The 27422-nt window shown below is 35.7% G+C and overlaps 1 protein-coding gene across 2 annotated transcripts; it reads right to left on the bottom strand.

Annotated features, from left to right (window-relative positions):
- Window positions 1-1541: 1541 nt before the first annotated feature.
- Window positions 1542-27422, bottom strand: LOC132308634 (probable LRR receptor-like serine/threonine-protein kinase At1g53430). 2 transcript variants are annotated; one of them, XM_059806771.1, is made up of 24 exons: window positions 27066-27422; window positions 24376-24547; window positions 22523-22594; window positions 21813-21881; window positions 21634-21705; window positions 21480-21551; window positions 21312-21383; window positions 21171-21242; window positions 20968-21039; window positions 20811-20882; window positions 20637-20711; window positions 13811-13879; window positions 12454-12522; window positions 6649-6711; window positions 6522-6563; window positions 6390-6442; window positions 5872-6236; window positions 5434-5629; window positions 5212-5346; window positions 4354-4472; window positions 3969-4179; window positions 3621-3858; window positions 2825-2975; window positions 1542-2172 (listed from the first exon to the last, which is right to left on the bottom strand). In XM_059806771.1, the coding sequence occupies exons 1-24, from the start codon at window positions 27196-27198 to the stop codon at window positions 1741-1743; spliced, it is 3096 nt and encodes a 1031-aa protein (XP_059662754.1). In that variant the 5' UTR covers window positions 27199-27422; the 3' UTR covers window positions 1542-1740. The 2 variants fall into 2 exon arrangements, with proteins under 2 accessions (XP_059662754.1, XP_059662755.1); XM_059806772.1 differs by lacking the exon at window positions 12454-12522.

Below are 27422 nucleotides of genomic sequence, written 5' to 3' on the forward strand. Positions count from 1 at the left end.
TCTTATGAAATTTGGAACGGATATGACCCGTTGACAACTCTATATGAATGACTGGATATCAAAAAAATTTATTTTTATCAAATGCTGAGAATTGAATAAACATGGGTTAGATTTGGGAATGTAAATCACTGGTTTATGAACTAATTAACAAATAACTGTTTTAGAAATGGTATAAGCTAATATGAGAGGCTCTTACTTAAAATTCACTTTGATTCATGAATGCATGAGCTCAGTTAAAACACTCTAATAGTATATTGCTATACTTTTCTCTTTTTAAGTAAGTAGTAGACTACTAGACTTGCTTTTAAGAAATTAAACTTTGTACTACTTTTTCTAAGAGAATATATTTGGTATGTTTGACCCAATTATTTGTGTCTGTGCGTGATGTGCACACATTCACACATGTTGTGCATGGATGGCTATAATGTTCCTAATCTACCGGACACATTGAATACCTAAATCCTTTCCAGAACATCAAGATGGATTGAACTGATTAGTTGAAAAGTCCTTGAAATAAAGTCTCTATGCATGCATTTAGTAGGTGCAACAACCTTCTTAGCAGATTCACGAACCACTAAGATGAGTTGTGTGTATAAAGTTAAAAACTACTGCACAAGAGATGCAAAATAATGCACGCGCGTGCTCAATTACTATGCCGATCCTAAATAATTGAGCAAAGACTTGGAAGTTGTTTTTGGTGGTGTTGCAGTGTGTTCTATATTACTATGATACTAATTTTTAAAAATTCGAAAGTTCAAACAAATAGTGAACCGAGTGTGGAAAATAGATGTTATGCATCACAAACGTTTTAGGGTTTAGGTTCCAGTCTAAGAGTAATGATTATTATCAAATGACATAATAATGCCAGATTAGTATCTAATTAAATAGTTGCCTATTAGTGGGACATTGTTTATTTTATTTTATATTCTTTTTTTCTCACTAATTTCAACTGATTTAAAGTTGTTATGTAATCTATTGTATTATAATGAAAATGGATTGAATGACAGATTTATTTATTTATTTTTATTTTTATTATTATTCTTTTTTCCCTTCTTCAGAATTTTGAAAATTAGAAGCTTGCCAATGGCGAATCCAACAATTTCCCACATGAACTCAGTTACTAAATATAATTTGGAAACTGTCCAAAAATATGTAGTAGTAGTGCTTTCACCAAGTATACAACGGTTAGGATCAAAGGATTTGAAATGAAGGAATTCGTGTTCAAAATGATTTAGGAAGTAGTTACAAATGAACAATATTTAGACTTAATAATTCCTTACGAATCATTGAATATATATGATTTCCGAGGATTATTTGTATCATATTAAGGCGAAAGGAGTTTGACAATCATTGAATCCACTACAGGTATTTGGCAATCAAGACAATTTGGTAAGGTTCTAAGCAGATACATGGAAGACTTAAAAAGACATCGAGACTGCAACTGCTTTCTTCTACCAGGAAAAAAAATAAAAATAAAAATAAAATAAATAAATTGAAGTAATATCTTGATGATGACTAGCATTCATTTATATAGAATGAAATGGTTCAAAATTCAAATCCCATCATCTTTAAAATAAGTACGAGGACTTCTTTATCCTTCAAAAAGTAAACTTGTACATCATCTTTTCACGTCTTAGTAAAAAATAACATCACAAATATAATTTACAATAGAATTGCACAAAGTTCAGATAAATATAATTTCAAAGTGCTACAATTACATACACATCACATATTCATTAATTATTCCAAATTCACATCATAAAGATCTGGAAGAAACTTGCTTGATGAAGTTCTGTCCACAGACACATTCTTGTTACTTGGGATAGAAACCGAGGAACCAGTCCATGGCCCATCCACAGATATGCTCCCCTGCACCTGACTGTCCAGAGAGAATGCCGAGACATTTGACTGGCTGTCCTGTGATAGCTTCTCAAAGGCTTTAAACCTCATGTCGTCGTTGGCTGAACTACGCTTCACTATTGGCGCTTGGACTGGGCTATTACCTTCAACCATACTCACCACAGATGACATGGATGGTCTAAGGGTGGGAGATGGGTTGGTGCATAAAAGAGACAAGTTTAACATCCTCATTGCCTCTTCTTTTGAGAAGTTTGAACCCAGAATTGGATCCACAAGTTCTAAAAGGTTTCCTTGCTCTTGAAGAACATAAGCCTGCAATTCCACGCGGAGACAAAATACTGAGCTTTTTTGTTTTTATCCTATTGCTGTCCAACTAACTTAAAAACATGAAACACATGAACTTTAAGTATTTATATATACAAGGAATATACCACCAAGGGTTACAGTGGTATATATAATTTTCTTTTGGGTGCTGGTTAAACTTAATAACAAATATTTAAAAACACATTGTCAACGTGTCAAACATATTCACATCACTCAGACCAACAAAAGCCAGTTACTTGTAGGCAATGCTTCGGAAATTATCATACTACTTGCATTCAATAATAGTTCAATTCAATTATCAATTTCCTTTTTCTCCCTTTTTTTTTTTTTTTTTCAATACTCCCCAGAAGAAGCTAAAATAATCTGCGCATCTACCTGACATCATTCAAGAAACATTGTTATTTTGAGATATTAGTAAATTACATTCATGTGAGATTGAACGGTTTATAAAAAAAATTTCACTGGATTTAAATTAAGGGTTGGATTTAGGCATTTTTACAAAACTTAAAAAAGAATAGTCATATTTCGGGCCTTTTCAGAGTGCATTTGAAGTCATGTATAAATAGTAGAAACAAGTGCAAGCTCTAGAACTGTGAACAAAAGACCATCTAAAGAGAAGAAACAAAAGAGAAAACTTTACCCAATCAAGAAGGTAAACAAACTCCTCCTTTGGCCTGTAACTTGTATTGCTTTTCCCACTGACAATCTCCAATAAAACAACTCCAAAGCTGTAAACATCGGCTTTGTCTGTCAAATAACCCCTCATTGCATATTCAGGAGCCATGTATCCTCTGAAAAAATGAAAAATAAAAAAGTGCTTAAATAACTGTGCAACTTAAAAAAGTATAATTTGTAATCCATTGCAAGTATATAGAGAGAACATCTAAGTTATATATAATTATCCACTGGTATTTCTTCAACTATTCTAGAAATTCCGTTCTTGATAACCCTTTTGGTGGGTATGGAAAAAAAGGGTCTCTAAATTTGGAAATAGCATTTTGAAAGCCAGTGCAATTACCACCCATAACAGAAACAAAGGCACAAAATACAGTCAACTGCAACTCCACTGCTGGTATCACATATGAAGTACTTTTAAATAAGAGAATTTCTCATCCTACCGAAAGAGAAAAGCAAACAATAACGAAATATCAATGTTACAACCCATTATAACATAATAATACCAGTACAATATGATATAAGCAATCCATTATAGGGTTTACATAGGATCTGATGTCTCTTTGAGAAATCAGATATGGATAGGTGATGGTTAACTAATTGTCTAACAATTTCCATTCACATACTATGATTATTTACGTAACATATACCTTCTTCCAACAATACTTTATTTGTTTTTTAACACCAAGTTATTACCATTATACCCAGAGATTAGATGCAAATAAGAATAAAGAAGGTAGAAAAGTGAGATAAAAACTCACATTGTTCCAGCAATTCTCGTGCTGATATGGGTGTTCTCTTCTTCATCAAGCTTGGCCAAACCAAAATCAGATATCTTAGCATTTAGATCCTTATCAAGCAACACATTGGTAGCCTTAATGTCTCTATGAACGATTTTCAACCTTGATTCCTCGTGAAGATAAGCCAAGCCCCTTGCTATTCCTAAGCATACCTTCTTTCTTGTTGGCCAATCTAGGTTCAGCCGGTGTTCCTCGCGACCTAGAAGTAAGAGAGAGAGAGAGAGAGAGAGAGAGAGAGAGAGTTATATCATAATAATCACTCTTATAGCATATATACAGTAGTGTCAAAGATGATAGAGAAGTAACTACCAAAAAGTGCACGGGCAAGACTATTGTTCTCCAAGTATTCATATATTAGCAACAACTGGTTTCCTTCAATGCAACAGCCATAAAGCCTCACAAGGTTTGGGTGTTGTAGGGCAGATATCATGCCTATCTCATTGACAAACTCGCGATTTCCTTGCTTTGATTTGGAGGAAAGCTGCTTAACAGCGATTATTGCACCATCTGACAATACACCCTAAAATCAAGCACAGAGATTTCAAATGATTAAATATAACAAACAAGATATATGGCGGTCACATGAAAAAATTCCTTGTTCTCATTGCTGCCACTAGGCATGGAATTAAAATGGCACATGACCTTAATGTTGTCAGATAGTTATGGAAATTTAATAACTCGTGTTAGCAATAACCTTGTAAACTGGTCCGAATCCTCCTTCACCAATCTTGTTTGCAGGGTCAAAGTTACTGGTAGCAGCTTTGATCTGTCTTAGAGTGAAATAACCTGTTTGTAGATCTAGCCCTCGAAGTTCTGTAACAAAGACCCAAAACATAAATTGCCCCAAGAAAGATGAATTAGAAAATGATTTTAATGCAAAAGACAGTTAAAAAATAAAAAATAAAATAAAATAAAAAAAACAGTTCATCTTTCTTTTCCAATTTCCCTCCAAAGGTGGCAATACTGCATAAACCATGATATGTTAGAACCACGAATTCTTATCTTATATGATCATCAGCGGACACCTTTTCATGAAGAAAAATTCACATACAAATGGTTATTTTTCTCTTCACAATTTACATAGTTACGATTACATGTGCAAATACAAATTGGGCTAATGTTTACCACGCATAAAGGTTCTTACTCATCGTAGCATCTATCTTATCCTTAAACAATAAAATTATCTTTATGCATAGTTTTACTCAATTTACAAGCCATACCTTAAAGTTTGTAATAACTCTTATACGAGATCTGCACAATCATTACAGTGATTATTGAATAGTTTAAACATTCAAATCCATATTAAATTTCTGTCAAAACGTCCAAAGGGAGGACCGGTGTTTCAGCAATTCTATAAAGCTAATCTTCAATACAGGTTCTAACTTATATGTGGTACAAGAAAACACATTTACCAGGACATTTTACCAATGCCTTGCCCAAATAAATTTCAAAACATCAAGCACCTTTTCCAAGTAGTAACCCAACTTGCCTTAGCAATCAAACAGTGAGAAAGAACATCATATGTAGACTTTCTTGTGTTTTTAGATCTCACCTTTATCTTCAAGGTCTTTCCCACCTAAGCAACCTTTCATTCGAAGTACTAACAAAATCAAAGCAAGGACCACGCATGAGGCAGCCACAATACCAACAATAGCTCCAACAGAAAGTCCCGTATTAGGATCGAAGTCTACAAGAAAGAGAAAGATTCTCTCATAACAAGGTAGTAAAAAAAAAAAAAAAAAAGAGGTGCACCCAGAATGAAAGATACACTTACTTGGTGTCACTGAAATAGCAGATATAAGAGGTCCATATACACCTCCCTCAGGAATTGCATTAGTTCCTTTCCCGGACCAGTATAAGTGGATCTCCAGAGTGCTGCCACTAACAATAGCATCATATTCCATAAAGATGCCATTGCCAGGACCTTTAGCTTCCTCCATAATGTTAAAATCCGTCAAAACTTGATTCCCCTGCAGAAGAAGCGAAATTAACACAAGCCTAGGCAGAAGTTAAATAACTTCTATTTTGGAGACAAAAAATCAGTAGCAAAGAAAGGAGATAGCCCTGAAAGCAATTGATGTTCATATGAAATCGTCAAAAAATTGACAAAAGTCATGAATTGCATTAGAGCAGCACTGTTTGTGCAGATTGGCACAAGAAGCTTTTCTCATTGCATTAATATGTTCATGCAAGTAAGCTGGTTCTTACTCACTTGGATTGACACATCAAAAATCCGTTTCCCGAGGCTACTATAAGTCTGGTCTTTTGAAAACATTATTTCAGCAAAGTGGAGACGCACTTTATAACTGCCTTTACGCAAGCAAAGGCCATAGTACTTAAGTGAAGAAGGGGCAAGACGAGCTGTTCTGTATATCTCATCAAGGTCATAAGGGAATGAGTTGTTTGCTATGTAACTAGCACCGGATTTGCTCATGAAAACCCCTGTGCTGCTATAAGCCCATTTTTCTTGAGAAACATAAAATTGTGCTGGACCGAGTCTGTCTGAGTCTGCTTCATATTCCTCCCCCTCAAATTTTGCTGGATTGCTTCCTCCACAATTGATAAACAAGGAATAGTCTGTATATGCAATGAAAATTATACCATAAGATATTTTCGCTTTTTCTGTTCGGTAAGTGTAATATAATATACTTCTACTGATATCTATAGGTATATATGAGTTAAGTATTATCACCAGATCATAGAAACAGACTTGGCAGGTCTTAAACTTACACTGGGCATTGTTTGAGCAAGGAAGGCCCTTCTTCAAGCACCAAGGAATATTTCTGTAAGACTTTTAAGTTAGCTAACCCATAATACTTAGATATGCAACTAAATGCCGAACTTTGAAGGTAAAGAACTTACAAGGTGCTATCCACAGATGAGGAAATGCTGGATGCTAAATTCCTGTTGACCGTTATGGAAAAGGGTGATTTGTAAATTATATGAAAGAATCAAATAGGTATAGAACTAATAATGAAAAGAAGCTTACAAGCTTGATGACGCGCCGCAACTGTATTCAGATGTATCTGTGAAGTTATTGTAAGATACATCACTGCAACAAAATTGAAATGACGCGTGAAATTTTCAGTTGAATATAATTCTTATTGTCTTAAAGACTGTCTCAGACACATAACAACAAGACATGGGTATGAGATATGTGTCACACTTTTGATTGAACCTGCACCTACAAACACATTCAATAATTCAATTTTATTATATTTGTTGGAAATCATACCTATAGATTGACTCGATGATTGTGGCAGATTTATTGGGTCTTCATTATAGATTTATGTTTAGGGATTTGATCTATATTTTTAATTTTTCACTTGTATATAATGATAGTCAGGCTCTCAAATTGAGTACGCCAATTTTACCAAATCACTTTTTGGTATCAGAGCCTCAAACTTACGCCTCTCCTCTCTCCCTCTTTCACCGCCTTTTTCCTCTTTATCTCTCTATCTCATCACAGCCCCTTCCCTCTTTCTTTTCATCACAAACTCTCTCTCTTCTTCAAGCCATTGTTGTGACAGTCTTAGGGGGAGCCAATCTCCTCTAGGTTCGACCCTGTAAGGGTATTCCCTTGGTGTTTTTCATGCACCGAGGGTCAAAAGACGTGTTTGGAATTTTTTGGGACTACCGGGATCTTCGGCAACGTTTTTCAGATCAGACCGCCGTGCTTCCGGCTTCTTGGTTTGATCAAAATCGGGTTTAGTCCTCCTTTATTTGAAATTATTGGTGATCTGCTGGATTGTTCTATTTAATATTATACCTGATTCAAGTAATAATAAAGAAACTCTCTCTTCGACGCAACACACACCGGCTCAACAAGTTACTAGTGTGTTGTTGAATGGCCATAATTTTGCATCCTAGTCTCGTTCCCTCTGCCTTTATGTTGGTGAAAAAGGCAAATCAGGGTGGCTTTTGGGTACTGAAAAGATATCAGATATTAAAGATCCTAAATATGCTCAATGGGACATGAACAATTGCACCACTTTAGGATGGATGTTTAATTCTATAGAGGAACGAATTTATAATATATTCATGTTTTATAACTCTGTTCATGACTTATGGACTGCTTTGAATCAAATGTATGCTCATTCTAAGAATGATGCTCATATTTTTTAGTTATACTAGGATAATGCTAAAAGCCCTTACAGGAAGGCCTGAATTTGTTTGTAGCTGATTACTCTGGGTATTTGAGATCTCGTTGGGAGGAACTGGCTCAATATGAACCTTTGAGTGAATTTCCTCCCAAGGCAACCTCTGTCAAACGTTTTGACCGCCAGCAAACCTATCAATTTTTTATGGGATTACGCCCAGAATTTCAACCCCTTAAGTCTCAGATCTTGAATGCATCACCAATGCCAACCCTGTTAGAAGCATTGGGGATATTTTGACCGCCGGCACCGTTTAATTCAGCCCTCACTTGTTCCTCCACTAGTGTCTGAGCCTGTTGGGGATATTATTGCTTTTGCAGCCAACCCTGGATCACGTACGACTGGAGGTTAGATTATTTGTTACCATTGTGGAGGGGTTGGATATGTTAAGGCTCGCTGCTTTAAACTTCATCCTAAACTGAAGCAAAAACTTACTAGGAACAGTTCATCTGAAACTGGTTCTTCTCGTACTGCTGCTGTTGCATAGACTCCTGCTACTACTGGTGGACCTACTATATTTCCTGGACAGAGCCAGCTTCAGTCCCAAATTGGGTAGATCCAGGACCAGCTTGGCTCCCTTGCTTCCAAAGTTGGTGCTCCTGTGGCTGCTCCCACTGCTACTATTGCTACAGGTACTCCTATTACATTTCACGTTAAAGCCAAGCAGGCTAATTGGGCTCTAGATTCTGGGGCCAATGATCACATGACTGGTAAGTTATCAGTTTTTTCTTCTAATGTCAAACATGTTACCCAATCTGTGTGACTTACGGATGGCTTTACATCGGTGGTGTTTCATCTGTCCTTCATCTACCTAAATTTTCCATTAACCTTTTATTTGTTAGTTAGCTTGCAAAAAACCTCCAATATGCAGTTATATTCTTACCAGATCATTATATAGGACCTTCGTTCGAAGAGGATTTTTGGCAGAGGTTATGAGCGTGATGGGCTTTACTACTTTGGGGAACCACCAGGAACGGGTCTTCAAGCTTCTGTCCTACCTACTTCTAGTGCTTATGATGTTTCTTTTCGCATTTTTAGTCTATGGCATGTCCGTTTGAGGCATGAAAACTTTCAGTATCAATGTTTGTTGTTTCCGTCGTTAAATAAAGCATGTAAGGACCATAAGTTTCAATGTGAAGTTTTTGAGCTTTCTAAACATATTAGAACTAGCTATATTTCTCATATGAGTTGTGCTCCTAGTTTGTTTGATCTTATCCACTCTGATGTTTGGGGGCCTTCCCCAGTCACTGCTTTCTTTGGGCATCGATATTATGTGATATTTATTGGTGATTATTCTCGTACTTAGGTCTATTTATTGAAAAAGAAATCTGAAGTGCTTCTTTTATTTACCCAGTTTCTTCAAATGATCAAAACCCAGTATAACACTGTTATCCATAATATTCATTCTGATAATGGGTGTGAATATGTTTCGAATGAGTTCCAGACTGAACTTAATAAAAAGGGGATTTTACATTAACTCACTTACCCCTACACACCTGAACAAAATAGCGTGGCTGAACGCAAAAACCGTCATCTTATGTTTATGGTCCGATGTCTTTTGAGTGATATGCATGTGCCTAAATTCTATTGGCACATGGCTGTTCTTACAGCTGCTTTTCTGATTAATCGTACTCCAGTCGAATTTTAGGTGATAAGGCCCCAATTCAGATTCTCCAGCCTGATTATACCTTGTTTCACCTTCTGCCTCGTGTTTTCGATTGTACTTGTTTTGTTCATAGCCGTAGTCCTTCTCGTCATAAACTTGATGATAAATCCATTAGGTGTATTTTCTTGGGGTATTATGCTATGTCAAAGGGTTATCGTTATTATGATCCTGTGGCCAAACATATGTACCATTATGTTAATGTGACATTTCATGAAACTGTTCCTTTTTATAGTACTAATTATGTGATACAGGATTCTCTCTCTTGTGGTCTGGAGAAGGAGATCTCTTCTATTGCCTGTCCTGTTCTTATATTTGAAAATCACGTTGTCCTATAATCTCCTTCTCCACCCATGTGAGGTTCCCCTCCGCCTTTACAAGTCTACTCTCGTCGCCATCGCACTCAATCTCCCCTGCCAGAATCATCTTTCGAACCGGGGCCAGGTAACTCTCCTTCTCCCGTGGCTCCTACCATTCACGAGCATACATCCCGTTATCCTACCTGTGTTCGTCACCCTCCTAATTGGTATGGTTTCTCTAATAGCACTAACCACCCTATTTCCCAGTATGCTTCCTATGATGGTCTTTCAGGTGCATATATATCCTTCCTGGGCAAGATTGGGTCCGTTTCTATTCCTCGATCAGTGTCAAAGGCCCTCAAGGATCCCAATTAGGTGTCTGCTATGACAATAGAAATGGATGCTTTAGAGCGTAATAATACATAGGAACTTGTTGCTTTACCTGTTGGGGAGAAAACGGTTGGCTGCAAATGGCTCTTTAATGTGAAGTACTTAGCTGATGGTTTTATTGATCGGTACAAGGTTCGGTTGGTGGCGAAAGGCTTCACTCAAATTCCGGACAAAGACTTTGGTGCTACCTTTGCTCCTATGGCAAAGTTGACGTCTGTGCGACTGCTTGTCTCTTCGGTTGCTGCCCATTCATGGCCTCTACATCAGTTAGATGTCAAGAATGCATTTCTAAATGGAGACTTACTTGAGACTATATATATGGATCCACCACCTAGATTTCGGGCTAAGGGGGAGTATGCTGGGAAAGTATGTCGGTTGCGAGTCTCTTTATGGTATGAAGCAATCTCCTAGAGCATGGTTCAGTCGCTTTAGTGATGTTGTTCTATCCATGGGCTTTGTACGCTGCCACTCAAACCATACTTGCTTTATTCGACGTCGCAATGATGGTCGCTGTATCATGTTATTAGTATTTCTGGATAATATCATTATCACATGCAATGATGCTTCAGGGATTGCTCAGGCGAAACTTCATCTTCAAAAGTCCTTTGATATGAAGGACTTAGGTCCCCTTCGATATTTTCTTAAAATTGAGGTTGTTAGATCCCGTCGTGGAATTTCCTTATCTCAAAGGAAATATGTTTTGGATCTTCTTCAAGATACTAGCATGCTTGGGTGTCGACCCGCTTCCACTCCAATGGACCGTAATCTCAAACTCTCTGTTGAGTCAAGGGAATTACTTCCAGATCCATTCGTGTATAAACGTTTGGTAGGTCGTCTTATCTACTTGACTAACACAAGGCCCGATTTGACCTTTGTTGTTAGTATGGTTAGTCAATTCATGCATGACCCTCGCTCAGCTCATATGGATGCAGTCTACCATATTTTAAGGTATCTTAAGTCGTGCCCTGGCCTTGGTCTGTTCTATGCCTCAGGAAATCAGTCCGGACTCTCATGCTTTACTGATGCAGACTATGCTGGATGTAAGACAGATAGACAGTCTACCTCTAGCTTCTGTACTTTCTATTGTAATCATCTTATATCATGGAAGAGTAAGAAGCAAGCTGTTGTCTCCAGATCTTCTGCTAAAGCTAAGTACCGAGCTATGGCTCAAGGTACTTGTGAGCTCTTTTGGCTTCAATCAATTTTGGGAGAGTTGGGTCTTGTACAGAAAAGTTTTTCAAGGTTGTTTTGTGACAATAAATCAGCCATTATGCTTGTTTCTGATTCTGTGTTACATGAAAGGTTGAAACATATTGAGGTAGACATTCACTTCATTCGAGAAAAGGTTCGATCAGGTATCATTAATCCTATTTTTGTTTCCTCTTTAGAACAGACTACAGATGTGTTCACAAAGTCTGTTGGGCTTCTCTTCTTCAGTCTTCCATAGTTAAGCTGGGCTTAGTCAACATATTTGCTCCTGCTTGAGAGGGAGCGTTGGAAATCATATCTATAGATTGACTCGATGATTGTAGCAGATTTATTGGGTCTTCATTATAAGCTTATGTTTAGGGATTTGATTTTTATTCCCAATTTGATTTTTATTCTCTTTCCACATTTGTAATTTTCCACTTGTATATAATGACAGTCAGGCTCTCAAATTGAGTATGCCAATTTTACCAAATCACTTTTATATTATTGTTTTGAAATTAGTGAAATGCATATATTATACATTATGTACACAAAGACATCATTTTATTCTAAAAATAAATACTCCCTCCATCCCACAAAAAAGTGTCCCTTTTTTAGAACCTAACTCTTTAAGAGTGTAGTTTTTAAAATTATTATTATTATTATTATTATTATTTTTTTTTTTTTTTTTTTTTTTTTTTTTTTTGTATTTATTATAGTGGTAGAGAATGAATTTTCAAATATACCCATCTATGGTGGGTCCACATGAGGTCATTGCTTTTATAATTTCAAGGTAAAGAGGGTAAATTAGGAATATTAAAAAAATAGTACATTGAATTTTGAATTGGGACAACCAAAAATGGAAAGGTGGACACTTTTTTGTGGGACACGCGCGGGGTGGGGGGGGGGGGGGTATAAATATTATTTCAATTTAGAAATTTGACACATCCTACGGACACATTTTCGTACCCTACCCAAATCCAGATAACATAGCTTACATATCAAGCTCAACTTCAACCTCAGCAAATTTCACAAATCAGAAAAAGCATGACACGAATACACGACAATCTAAAAGCCAAACAAAGGGATATACTAACATGTTGTCTCTTAGTCTATTGTGTAACCAGTCCGGTATTTTCCCAGTTAGCAAGTTGTTGTTCAGAAACCTACACATTATCATGATTACAACAAAAATCATTAAGGTACAAGCACAACAGACAACTTAATAAATACTCAAAATTTGCTTAAAAACATAATAGTAAACAGATTTACAATAATTTGGAACGCATATTTTTTTTTTCCTAGTTGGTACTCACACACACTTGTCTCTTCTGAAACTTAAATCCCTGACCTTCCTTTGGGATGTAAAAGGCTGATACCGCTAGGCCACTAGCCCGTTAGTCGGAATGCATATTTATTTTTTATTAGTTTATATAAGGTATACTGGTAAAAAAAAAACATATAAAATCTCTCATTCTCTTCCTTCCTACCAAATAAAAAAGGGTAAAGTGCAAAAAAAAATCCTGAACTATATTTGAAGTTGCAAATAACCGCCCTGAATTTGCAAACTATCACATTTTGTTGCAAAATGCCCCAATGCCTAGATTATATTTCATTAAATGACCATAATGCCCTTTTCTTATTGAATTACATTTAATCTATTTTTCTTATTTGAAATCAATTATGAAAAAAATTCATACTAATTTGATGACATATTTCTCCATTAAATTTGCATAAATTTACCTTTTATTTTTTAAATTAATTGTTTAAATAAAAATCTTAAGTAGAAAATTTTAAAACAATTTAATCAATTTCTTAATTTTTCATGAATATATTACATGAAAAAGGTATTTTTTTTATTTAAGTAATTCTCATCAATATATTGTATAAAAAAAAAGGTATTTTTCTACGATAAAAAAGTTTAAACTAGGTATAATAATTTTTATTATAATAATGAAATTTTAACAATAAGTTAATCATTTTAGAAAATGGTAATTACAAATCTATTTATTTTATTTTTTTCATAATTTTTTTTTTCATTTTAATGACAAATTGATATTAATAATAAAATTAAGGTAAATAGTATAATTTATATTTATATAACAGAAAAGATAATAAAAATAATTTAATAAGAAATGAAAATTTTAATGAGAAAGGGTAAAATGGTATTTTTTTTGATTGATTTGTCCTTAATTAACAAATCAATAGTTCAAGGGGAAAGTTTTTAGTTTAGGGGGTTATTTACAAAAGAGTAATAGTTCAAGGGGGTTTTTTGCTCTTTACCCAATAAAAAATGTGTCACCTCGTTCATCCTTTCTACCAACCTTTTCATTCAACCAAACAAACAGTGAGGGAGATTCCTCCCATTCTTTCTTCCATTCATTTTTTCATCCCTCCTACGAAATAGAACATAAAAGATTATACATGGGACTTATTCTAAAAATAGTTACTTACATGTAATCAAAATCCAAATGTTCAAATGTCGGTGGAATTTCACCCGTCAACCTGTTGAAGCTAAGGTCTCTGCAAGTGAAAAGTTCATATGACCAAAATGAGATAAAATTGTCAATAAAAACATAAAATATGATCTCATCCAAATAGGATAGACTAACTGCTCATTCGTTCTCGTAACATATAGTCATCAAAAGATAGTAAATAATCAAAATAAAAGTATTTAAAAAAAAAAAAAAGTGTGATAAATTCTATTAGGGAATCATATCAAATGCTATTATGAAATCAAGCGAATTGTTATCAAATTGTACGCAGACCACAAGAGAATAAATTCAATTTCATGGATGTCCAAAAATACCCTTAAAATAATGAGAATCCACAAAGAGAATATACTGTTTGGCTAGAACGCGTGGTCAGTGGGCTGCCGCTAGTCCGAGGGTGTCACCTTCGATCACGGGCTTAAGTGCAAGTGTGCCAGGACCGTGGTAGGTCCGGTTCTTCTGCAACGGGGGACAAAGCCTGTCCCAGTTGCAACCAAGCAAGATTCATGATGCCGTATGGCTGCGGGGGCGCACAGACTTCTTACCGTGTCTTATCCGACTTAAACGACTACGGAGAGTATGGCCCTACTCAAGGGCTCTGCTGGATGTCCTTTGGATGAACGGCTGGATTATTAGCTTCAGATGAAAGGCATAGAGTATGTAGAGTAGTTTGTGCGTCTGGTCATCCGCATTGAATGCACAACAGTGACGGTCTCCCCTAAAGTAGCTGGAGCATTAAATGCATCTGCGCTTGCTTGGACAGGTGCACTTCACGTGATCTTCTTTGTTGACGAAGGTATCTTTTGGACGAGTGCTGCTGCTGGACGAAACTGAATTCTTCTGGACGGGGGACACGCTGCTTGGTTGCTGATTGAAGCGATGGATTGGAGCTTCATTCAAGTCCTAAGTAGACTGTTGTGACTGCTTGTAGGTTCACGATCTGGTTGGAACCTGGACAATTCTGAACTGGAGATTTTGAACCAGCTGACTGGGCTTCGTTGATCTGGAACTTGGAAGGACATGTGGCACTGCTGATTGCATGTAGGTCCCCTATCGTGGCCGAAACAATTTTAAGTGCAAACATATACTACTAAATTTTAATCTTGGGTATGGGGACAAATTCAAGCTCTTATCAGATCCTTGGTGTGGTGGTTCCTCCCTCATTCAAAGATTTGGGGCATTTTTGTTACAAAACACTTGATAGGAATGCTATGCTTCAGTCCATTATTTTGGATAATCAGTGTTGGTTCCCTACTGATTTTCCTACGTCCCCTAGACCTGTGATTGCAGCGGTGCCTTTAAGGAATGCTTCTGATTCTATTGTTTGGAATCATGGTTGTTTCTCTTTGAAATCTATTTGGAAGATTTGCAGGCAAAATTCTCCTACGCAGGATTGGTCTAAGTTATGTTCTAAATTCTGCAGGCTTAGAGTCTCCATTGCTGTTTCTTTGATTATGCAGAAGAGAAATCTTTCTTTGTTCATTTCAAGAGAAGAGGTTTGATGTTGCCTTCAGTATGTCGTAATAATTTTGAAGCTGAAGATAATAATGATAATCTGTTTTGTGGGTACTCGTTTGCTGGTTTCTGTTTGGAATGAGGTGTTTCTTTGTCTGAATTTTCAGATTGATCATTTCTTTGCTGTTACTCAAGTGGTTACTTGGTTCTTGCAACATATTGAGGCCAATGTGTTGAAGTCCAAAATCTTGAGATCTGTTTTTGCTAATACTATTTGGAGTATATGGTGTCACAGGAACTTGGTTCGTATATGGTGTCACAGGAACTTGGTTCTTCATCAAGTTTGTAAGAAATCAGCAGATGCGCTTGCTGTTGAGATTCCTTGGGAGGTGTGCACTCTATGCAGCTTTCTTTTGATGATTTGCTTGCTGTTTTCTAAATGTTTGTTTGGTGGAGTTGATTTTGGCTTTTCTTCTTGTTTGCCCTTTATTGAAAATGGGCTTTTTCTTTTGATTTTTCTTGTAATCTGGGGGTATGCCCTCTGTTTTCTCCTGTACTTTATTTCTCTTTTAATGAGCCATCCCATTTATGAAAAAAATATATATATACTATTAAATTACCATCAGTTGGGACATTAACATTAAAAAGAGGATTTCCTTCTACGCAAATGAAACCTTCTTGGGTACTTCATTAAGTAAATATTCAAACCTTGTGAAAACAAAATTTACGAGCCCATTAAAATAGAATTGAGAGCCCACTGTATCACTCATTAATGATAAATAATGATGTAGGTGAATGATAATAAAAATTCAATGCAATAAAAAAAAAACTTCACTTATGATTAAAGCTCATGTTTTCTTTTTAGGAGATTGTTTAGAGCTTGATAGACTCATTTAATAGAGAGAATTGAAAGAAAAAAAAATTTTGAAGAAAAAAGGGTTTATATAGCTAGGTGGCCAAAATAGTACTTTTGTGCCTCATTGCTACATAGTCATGTACCAGGTGGCAACTAGTTTCTAGGCCCTCACTCCAATTCAGCTCCATGATATCCCAATTCTAAGTAGATATATTTAAGCCTCAAATTTTCCAAAGATGAAAATCAGAACAATTAAAACGGGCAGAAAGGGAAACACAGTGACAGAAAGAGTATCTAATATGTTGAGTTGAACATTTCTTTTATGAAACATTGTGCAACATATTAGTTACAAAAATGTTTTTGTTTCAGAAGAAAATCACGTCACAAAAAAAAATAGCAATAGCAATTTTTTTATTACATGCTATATGAATTTTGATTATTTTGATTATTGCACCGCTACTACTATTTTTCAGCTTGTTGTCTTTGTTACGCTGTAATGTTCCTGAATTTTTGGAATTTTCCAATTTTTGAAATTTTCTGATTTTTGGGGGTATTTTCATCTTTTCTTGTTTTACAAACCGGACACCGTGGGGTGTGCCGGATGTGTCAGAGAGTGGTTTGGGACATCTCCTTGGGTTTAGAAGTCTTGGAAATGTATCGGTGGCCATTTCAGCATTTTTCTGTTTTTCAGACCGGTAAGTCCCGGGTGGGACCCGCTACAGGGACTATTGTGTGCTGGAGTGGTGTCATCCATTTGATTTCATGCATAATTAATTTGTATATATTTGCATTATTGTGGCTTAAAATTTATGTGGATGTGATTTAGTATGATATATATATATATATTTGGGGAAAGAAAATTTTTTTGGGAGGTGGGACCACCATTATTTCATTTAAGGGCCAAGAGGCATTTTTTTGGCCTCACTTTTCTTTCTTTTTCTCTCTCTACGTAAGTATCTCTCTCCCTCTCATTTTCTTTTTCGTTTCCCTTTTGATTCAAAATTTCAAATCTTGATTTCTCTCCAACCATTTGGAGTTTGCTTTGTGCCTTTTGCGGCAAGTCGGAGAGCTTGTCAAGATCTACGATTTGATCAGAGCCAATCTCCGTTTGGCCACCTTTGGGGAATTCAAAATTCTAGGGTTTGGGGAAGGAAATTGGGGCTTCTTGTGGAATTGCACTCTAATTGAGGTAGGGGTCTTTCTAACACCCAAGCTTTGGTTCTATTTGAGTAAATTTCTCCTTTCTTTATTATATCTATAGAATTATTAAACTTTGGTATGAAATTAGAGTTTATTAATGCCTTTGATATGATAAATTATGTTATTGTGTATGTGATTATGTAATAAGCATGCTTATAGATGAATTAGCACATGTTTTATCTTGGTTGATGATGCTCTTGTTGTATGAGATTTCTAAATCTTGCCATGATCTTTCCTTAATTATTATGATATGCAATGATGATGTTGTTCTTGTTATAATGATGGACTCATGACTTTGAGAATGAATGTTATGCATATCATATCATGGCATAAAGAGGGGTTTTGGAAAGGGATTGAAAAAGAAAAATTTTCTTTATACTGAAGGTAAAGTTTTTTATAATGGAAGGGAAGTTTTTTTTTTTTTTTTAATGAACCGGATTTCGCGAGTCCGGGGCTAACTTGACCTAGAGGGAGCGCGGCCCGGTATTGGGTCTGAAAAAGTTGATACTAGACCCTATAACGGTTGCCAGGCATTGCCAGAATTGGAACCAGGGATAGTCATCAATCTTAGTTAGCGAGTTTTCAAAAGATGTGGGTTTGACCGATTTAGACCGAGTTGGAAACGGCGTTGCATTACATTTCATTATCATGCACGGCACTAGTAGAAATTGGGTTATATGCTAGGAATATTTTTTTAGCTTAATGTAGTGTTCCACATACCCCAAGGCATGACCCCTTCATCTCGTTTCTCTTATGTGTTACGTGACTCAAGGGAGTCCAAAACTAACATCTTAGGCGACTTTTACTGGGCTTTATGCTCACCCCTTAACTCAACATTTTCAGGTTCGGGAAAGGAGGTGGCGAAAGAAAATCTACCACAAGTTTAGCGGACTAGAAGTTATTTCACTGTCTTTTGTATGAAGGACCCCATTCTTTTTTTTGTAAAACAACACTTTGGAAGAATGTAATTGTTTGTGTAAAGCATAACCATATTTTGTAACTAAAAATTTTGATATTATTTTGATGTATTCGGGACTATGTATAATATTATGTTTTGTATGGAAAATGATGTGTAATTTGGGAAGTTGATCAATATATTTATCCATGGAATGCTATTTATGTTGCTGTGAATTCGAGATTTGGTTGTGTATCAGGTTTGGTATAAGTTGGCTCACAGAGAGCCCAGATTTCTGGACTTTCAGGCTGCACGTAGCATCATTCTAGGGCTTGTCAACCGATTGACAGTCCATTTCGTAGCATTCCAGAGAGCTGGGTGATGGAAAACCTTGTTTCGGCCGGCCGAACTTCGCCATCGGTCGATCGAAACTCTATCATCAGCATAGTTGTTAAAGGCACCGAAGGCGCGCGCCTGAGGCGCAAGGCGCCTCCAGGCGCCATCTCAGCGCCTTTAGTGACTTAAGGCGCAGGGAGTAAAGAAGGCGCGCGCCTTTACCAAACAGGCGCCAGGCTACAGGCGTCCCAAAGGCGCGCCTGCTTGCAAAATGCAATTTTTTTATTGGTTTAGTTCTGTTTGTTTATTTATTTTATGTATTGTTATATTATCATTATTTATATTATATTATTTTATTAGTTAATTGAATAGAAAACCTACAAATTACATTGTTACAACATAAAAAAAAATTAAAAAAAAAAAAGAGAACAAAAAGCAAAGGAAAGAAGACAGACTCGACAAGGCAGTGATGACTTGGACTCTCGGTCTCGGAAGTCAGATTTGCCGGATCTGCATCGGATCTGTGTCTGCGACTCTGCCGGTAAGTTCTCAAACTTCTCCTTCTCTCTCTTCTTCTTCTCTCCTTCTTCTCTCGTCCTCTTCTCAGATTTGCTTCTTCTTCTCTTCTCTTCTGCGACTCTGCAGATTTTTTTTTCCTTTTTTTCTTCTTTTTCTTCTCTCGGCCGAGTCGAGTTTAGCAGTTTTTTTTTTTTTCTTCTTCTTTTTATTTTTTTATTTATCTTTATTTTATTATTTTATTTTTTTTCTCGAGTCTGGACTCTGGACTGTCTGCACCTCTTCTTTTTATTTTATTATTTTATTTTTATCACATTAATAAATAAATAAATAAGAAAATTTATAAATTTCGAAAGACTTCATGTTTGTTTGTAGAGTAGGAGTCGTTATTTAAGATTGTCTTGTTTTTTCTTTTTTCTTTTTTTTTTTTTCAGTTGTCTGTGTTTGTTGTGTACTGTAACTACTGTTCTTTATTTCATACTACGTGGCAATAAAAAGATCGTTGTTTGCGTTTTGTATATACAATTTTGTGCACGTGGGTATCAGAAAGATGTTGGACTTTAAGGTGAAGACAAAATTTGATCTTTCTCCATCATACATAACCTTCTGCATGATTTTGGGCACAATAAGATTAATGCAAGTAGACACTTTGAATTGGTAATAATGACAACAAAATGCAGTAACATTATAATTGGACTTTACTTGGTTTTGGCATCTTTATAATTGGACTTTACTTGGTAATAGTGACAGCAAAATGCAGTAACATTATGATTTTGGGTACAATAAGATTAATGCAAGTAGACACTTTGAATTGGACTTTACTTGGTTTTGGCATCTTTATGTTGAATATTTAACTTAAGTAATTCATTTAGTTGACTTTTACATCTTAATATATACTATTGCATCTTTAATACTTTATTGGTGGGTTTTGTTTTTTTTTTTTTTTTTTCAACGTGCGCCTTGCTTCGGTCGGACGAGCGCCTCGCCTTGCGCCTTGGGCCTCAGGCTCCAAGAGGCATTTACGCTTTTGTGCGCCTTGAGCCTTTAACAACTATGATCATCAGTGGACCGACACCCCATCTCCAGCCGACTGATAGTTCACTTTGTAAATGTCCCAAGAGTTGATACTCTTGGGGATCGTTTCAGCCGACCGACCCTGTGGGTCAACCGGCTGACTATGCACCTTCAGCCGGCGACGAATGGCCATCAGCCGGCTAACCTTGTCATATGACCATGCACATTGACTTCTCCTTCTAAGTTGTGTTTTGGAAATACTATCCACTTGTAAATGATCTGTGTTTTCCCTGTGAGTATAGGAAAGGACGGAATGGCGCTTAATTGACCTCGGGTCCGAATAAGGACCCGGTTAACGGTTCGGACTCAAGGATTCGGGTCGTTACATAAGCTGTCTCAGAGCATGCACATAAATTTGGAAATTCTATATGTAAAGGTATCAAATCAGCAGCAGATCAGAAAAATAGAGAGAGAGAAACCATGCTTCTCTATGAGAGTACATTAGAATAAACTTACAAAATTTTGAGTTTAGTAAATCCATCATCAATGTAAGGAGGAATTGAACCATTTATTAAGCAATTTCTCAGTATCCTGTGCCACAAAAACATAAAAACATGGTCAGCTGACAGAACGATAAAATTTGGTAACATCTTGGATGTTCTCCATGAAATATATTCACGTTCAACTCACAGGTACTTCAAGTCTTTCATATCCCGTAGATCAGGGAAACTTGAGATTGATCCATTCAGATCAGATATTCTCCTGAAAATCAAATGCAACGGATCAAATTACTTCGTTTCAACTGTAAAGCATTCAATAGCTTTTAGATGGTTAGTTTTTTGCTCACAATTCAGTTAAGTTTTTCAGGTCGGATATGGTAGATGGTAAGGCTCCCTCCGCGAATGTTCCTTGCATATCCCTGCAACAGATTGAGTTGAACATATATTTGAGATATCAACAATTAGCAATAAAATTTAAGAAGAAATTTCGTTATTTTCTCCAGGTGGGGGAAAGGATTGGCTGATCAATGAAAAGAAGTATCATACTCACAGTCTAATAATTCTTGTCCAGTTCCCAATCCAATCAGGTATCTTCCCAGATAGTTTACTCCCATCTATAGTACTGCAGGAGTAAAAAGTATTAAAATTTCTGAAACTCAAGATCATAAATGCCAAAACAATTAACACTTACAATTCCGTTAAGTTCTTTAGCTTGCTGAATTCAACTGGTAGTGTTCCGTTAAAATTGTTAGCAGAAAGACGGCTGCAGAAAAGCGTTTGTTATGCATTTGAAACCGCATGAGAAAAATCAGTCCAATATTCGCAAGAATGTTTATTTCTCCACTGACTAGTGTCTTACAGTCTACTCAAGCGGCTCAATTTTCCAAGGTTAGGAGGAAGAGGTCCTCCAAGCTGATTATTTTCCAAGACCCTAGATAACAAAGTTAGAATTAATCCAAGATAATACTTTATCTATTACTCCAATAGACATCGAACTGTAGTCCATCACTTACAGCTCCACAAGGGTAGAAATGTCACCAATTTCATTAGGAATCGAACCACTGATTCGGTTTCCCAAAAGGGACCTGTAGTGTACCAATTCTTAAAGTTAAGCCAACCAGTCTAACTGCTCAATAAATATATACCAAAAAACGGCCCTGAAAGATTTGAAACAATATAAAAAGAAACTTACAGAATGGTCAGAGGAAGTTGACCAAAAGACTTAGGAATCGATCCATTTATGTTGTTGCGAGTGAGATCACTGAGTTGATATAAAAAAAAGCCTCGCTTAGTTTCCATAAATTTCATATGGTCACCTTATAATATAAAGTGCCAATCGTCCATATGGGTTATACCATATGTTGGAGGGATTATAGTTGTAGAAAATATGGCACAAAGTTTAGTTAAGATTGCATTCCATTATAAAATTTACAGAGAGATTCCTCCACTACATAGTGTGGTATTTGACCTCGAATCATAATCAAATAAATTTACAATAGGGCTTAAGTTTATAAAAGTAGGCATGCTTGAGCGTGTCATCAAAATTGGAGCAACATGTTGTGCATTATATAGAACTTGATCATACCACAACACAATAATCACCAAAAAATGTTCCCAGATATCCTTAATTTCAAACTACTAAGGAAACCAAACAGGCTTGCCTGAAATTAAGGACAACATAATAGACTTATCTCAGGTAATATAAAAAAAATAGATACCCACTTAAAATTCCTAGGGACACCCCAAAAAATAATAATAATAAATAAATAAAAATAGTGCTTATATTCTTCATAGTGTAGAAAATCTATTTTAAGTAATTTATGAATAAACCTAATACACCAACATGGCTGATGTGTCTGTATGCTGATGGATTCCTGAATGCAACTTAAATGTGTCACATACATTTCTTGCAGGTAACTAAGATTTGCGAATTCGGCTGGTAGTTCTCCTGTTAAATTTTGTCGCTTCAGCAGGCTGCAATTCAAAACAACGAAAACTGAAATCAGAGAAAGGAACATAGAATAAATAAGCACTGCGTTAAACCTAGGCATCATTGTAGTCCATAAAAAAAATTAATATGGTTAGGCCCGTCAGGTTTAACCGGTACATTTATTCTTGAAAGTGGAACAATGATATGAACTTATGGTAGAGACAGGCATATGGCATTCAGTGATGTATCATGACCTGCTGTAGTTGCAGATTAAGGACTGTTTTGCAAGTCAATGCAAACAGAAAACTAGAAATTCATTTTTGACCATGTAAACTTAGCTACCAGCAAGTTGAGTATGCCAAAAAAGCAACTAATCATTCATGAAGAATGTTTCTTACTACAATGAAGTAAAATTTGTTCCTAACTAGTATGCCAAACTAAAGTTGGATCCAAGAGGAACAGATATTGATTTGCTACAACTTAGAATCATCAATAGCAAATTCTGGCCAATTAGAGTTTGCAGAACATTTAGAATTTATGAAGTTTAAAGACACTATTTTCACCGCAACTAGCTTGAACTCCACACTATGAATCATTTGAGAACTTATTATATTTATTTAAATATTCTAATTTAGGTTTTCAAACAATAATAATAAACCCCAACCTATAAACCTTCCTTATAAAGGCCATGGTCTGCACCACTGTGTAATTGGCTTTGGAGTAAGAATAATTTCAAGCATAAGCATCAAGAAGGAAACACAGATGGCATCATTCTAATTTAAGAATTCAAAAAATCCAAAGCACCATCCAGTTGATGGTTTAGGACGTGTCCTAGACCTATGATATAGCAGGACACTGGGACAAAAACATAATATATTTCAGTCTGACTACACTCAAAACAAAACCGGGAAAAAACTAATAATGGAAGCATGAAGGACACTAGCTCAAAACCTGAAAATATTCCATTGATTTATGTTAGTGTTTATCATACTGCTTGGTTTAGAAAACAGATCTCTTTTATGTAACAGAGCAATTAAAGTTTCAGACCAGATTAACCAAAACCATTGGAACTTCTCATTTCCGACACAGATCAATTCCTGGGATGGGAATGTAGATTGATCTAAATGCTCCTCTGCTTTTGATTCAAATTAAGCATAGTGCTCAACCGTTAAATGTGGTGGATCATATTTGGCAGGAAAGGAACAATAGGGTTTTCAGAACCTCTCCTTCTTCGCAATCATCTGTGTTAAAGCTCATATGTAATTCAATTGTGGATGCCCTAAGATCTCACAACAATGAAAGCTTCTCACAATTAGCTATGGAATGGGTCTACTCTCCAGCTGCAGTTCGTCTGCCGCCACTTCCCAGTTGTTAGCAACGGCTGTCACTCACAAATTGTTAGGCCTTTCTAGCTCAGTGTTGGTCTGCAATGCTCAGTCTTGGGTTGGGGTTTTATGTACTGCTACTTCCCTCAATGGGCCTTTCTTGGGCCCAACTGTACATCTTATTACTAATCAATATATTTGCTTTATCGTTCGAAAAAAAAAAAAGGTGGTGAATCCCAACCTCAGACCCAACTTATCCCAATGGACTAGATATAAAAGGTTGAAAAGTAACAAAAATATTAGATTTATGCAACCAAAAGGACTTATATTTTTTGCAATCATTATTTCCATGCATCCCGAGTTAGTCTATACATGATAAAGTCGATATCATATCCCATGTATTTAAATTAGTATTGCTTTCTTAATCCTTATTTGCATGCCTTGCATATATGTATGTATATTACAGGGGAAAAGTAAAGGACAGTAAAACACGGCCGTACATGTTTGTGACGTGGCAGACTGTATTGTTTGTGTAGCTGCAATTGCAAGCAACATTGCTAAAAATTTTATCATCAACAGTCCCAGTCGTAACATTACCCCCACTGCAAAATGCTTGGTTAATGTTCCAGTAATTTATCTGCAGTTTCCCTGATATCGTTTCAAGAGCCATAACTGTTGCACACAAGTAAGTGAAATCTGGTTAGTATCAATATTAGCAAAAAAATTTATTAATAATTCCTAAATTTTAATAAAATATTTGTCACTTACAATTTCTTTAAGAACATTAATTCTATCTTGGAGAACTGTTAACTGATGATGTAATTATTGTACTTTTTTATTTTTTATTTTTTTATTTTTGATTGCAAACAACTGTTATGTCATATTTGCTCAACTGAATTCAGGCTATTAGTATTAAATGAGAATGCCAGAAGTAAATTATTGATGCTATATTTGTAAAAGAACCATGCTATTCCCACCAATGGAAGTATAACAGAAACCATGAGCTGATTGCGATCCGTAGGTGTGGGAATCATTTTTCTTTGTCCAAAATAATAAAGCTTAATCCAAGATGTTTTTTCCTTTTTTCCTTTTACCAAGATGTTCGTAATTAATGTTCATGGTACTTAGACATAACCAAAATTGTGCAGCAGAGAAATTATTACATGGTCCCGGAATTTTCAAAAAATAAAATAATAATCATAAGAACCTAATTACTTGACGATAGAGAGACAATTACTTTAGTGTGGGAATTTTTAAATTTTAATAAAATATATAGACAGTAATACAAATAATAATAATAAATCGCCCCCACTAAGCCTATGCTAGGTCCGTGGCAGTCTGGACCAATCAGGTACAGACACACAAGTAAAAAATTAAATAAAATCAACACAAAACTCACATTGGATTAAGTATCCGTATGTGATTGATTAGCCGGGATCCCCGCGACCAATGTAATAATGTTTCAGATGGGAGAGTATGGCACATTCAAAACAAACAAAGTAAGAAGGTGACCTATATTTGACCAAGTCCTTCTACAAAACAGATGACCCTACCACCTTAAAAAAACAACTGCCATCACAATACACACATATTTAATACAATACAGTTGTTCTCATCTTCATGGAGGTGGGGTAGATATGCAAGATCAAAATTCCTTCTTACGTTTTCTGCGGTTCTCTTTGATTTTTACCACTATCATTTCTGAATTTCACTGCCAGACGGTGAAATTTCACTTAAAAATAAATAGTAGCAAAATTTAAACACATGAATTTGCATCATTATAGTAATAAAATTAATCATTGATAGTGATAAAATTTACTAGAAAACTGCGACTGAATTTTTTATTTTTATTTTTATTTTTATCCGGATACATAACAGCCAAAGTGAAACAGTCATAAAACACATGTATTGCTTGACCAGCACTAACGGCTACATTGCTGTTATTTTTGGCTTTTTCCTTTGCTTGATTTTGGGTTTGGGCCTTAGTTTGTGTTTTCTTTCTAGGCTTCTATGCTGTCCAAGTCTGTTTGGATTGGTTTGGGCCAAAGACCTTTCATTGTACTTCCTCTTTTATATATATATTCACTTCAATTTTCGAAAAAAAAAGTATCGACCATTTAACTTATGCTTATCTGATTATACAGTAGTCAAATATATTTTGGTATCAATATTTTTATTGGTCATAGCCATCAATGTTAAATTGTTAATCAGACATACAGTATCAACCATGTGACGTTTGCTTAGTCAAATATATATATTCTCTATAAATATTTTAAGGGTAAAGTATCTGATTATAGAATGGTCGGTGAGTGTGGGGTTGGGACTTTTATCAATTTCATATTTTAATGGTCAAAAATATATATATATATATATATATATATATATATATATATATATTTAATGGTCAAATCATACACTTGCTCCATCTTTGACGGGTCCGTATTGGTAGGTAACAGGATAGTGATGGTTGCCAGATTTATATTATGAGTATTGCTATTTAAAAATTATTTTTCTTACATTATAAGTGTCTGATTCTCCAAAGCATCAATATGATGCACAATATTCTCGACAAAATAATAATAATACTAATAATAATGACAGGCCAGTACAGTAGTGCACCATATTCTCCATGTTAATACAATATCCAAAAGGTTTTGGTGAATGGATAACTCCAAGTACTGAATATGACATAACATGTGTATTGTCCGGCTGCATTCGCGTGTGTGGGCCCTCGTATTTATACTTAGGACGTGGTTTGCGATTCTTGCAATCACATTAGAGTGTACTTTGATAACAAGAAGGCACATGATGCAATTATTGCTATCCAACAGAGTCAATGCAGCAATACTTTGATAAAAGATGGATGACCACCAATTTCAATACAGTTCCATGGCCATTTTGCATTGAATTATGCTAATCAATTAACTAAAAATGTGAAGGGCAGAGAGGTAAAATCACACTTGACTGAACCAAGGTAGCATATATAGTTTAACCAAAAGAAACACTAAGAATTTTGAATAAAACGCATCAATTTCCAGAGATCAAAAGAGAATAGTACGATCATATTCATTGGTGAAGATCTTAATTTATCGAAGCAAAACAGAGAGATTAATGAAGTTAACAGCAGAGAAAGCAAGTATAAGCACACAAATCGGTTAACCTGATAGAGAGTTGGAAATTGAATTTGTACCTTCTTCTTTTGGTAGAAGTTGAGCGACGGATCTAAATTCAGTAAAACAGTTCAAAACCAGAGATACAAAGAGAAGATGGGTGAATATCTTCTTCAAAGTGGTGGCTGAGCCTGTGTTGAAGAGAGACTCCATCTTCTCTGCAACTCCAATTCCTTCGATTCAGGAGTACGGCCGCTACATAGAGACTGTAGAGAGAGAAATTCAGAGAGAAGATGGTGGTTAAAACGGTGGGTTGGGGGGCAAGGCCGGAAAGAAAAAATGGTAACTGAAAATTTGAAAGATTGAGACGTTCAAAACCCAAAAAGAGATTTTTGAGAAAGATAAAAAAGGAAGAAAAGAGGGGTGAGGAAAAATAG

This window comes from Cornus florida, unplaced genomic scaffold, assembly GCF_030987335.1.
Source record: "Cornus florida cultivar Cherokee Brave unplaced genomic scaffold, ASM3098733v1 CherokeeBrave_3.0.0_Hap2_Chr05, whole genome shotgun sequence".
Lineage (NCBI taxonomy): Eukaryota > Viridiplantae > Streptophyta > Magnoliopsida > Cornales > Cornaceae > Cornus > Cornus florida.

Excerpts from the sequence above, each read along its gene's own strand:
- LOC132308634 (XM_059806771.1), bottom strand. The coding sequence starts at position 27,198 with ATGGAGTCTCTCTTCAACACAGGCTCAGCCACCACTTTGAAGAAGATA. Across the intron at positions 6,712-12,453 it reads AATAGACTAAGAGACAACAT|TGATGTATCTTACAATAACT; the intron begins GTTAGTATATCC and ends ATTTTGTTGCAG. Across the intron at positions 4,180-4,353 it reads GATTCGGACCAGTTTACAAG|GGTGTATTGTCAGATGGTGC; the intron begins GTTATTGCTAAC and ends GCTTGATTTTAG.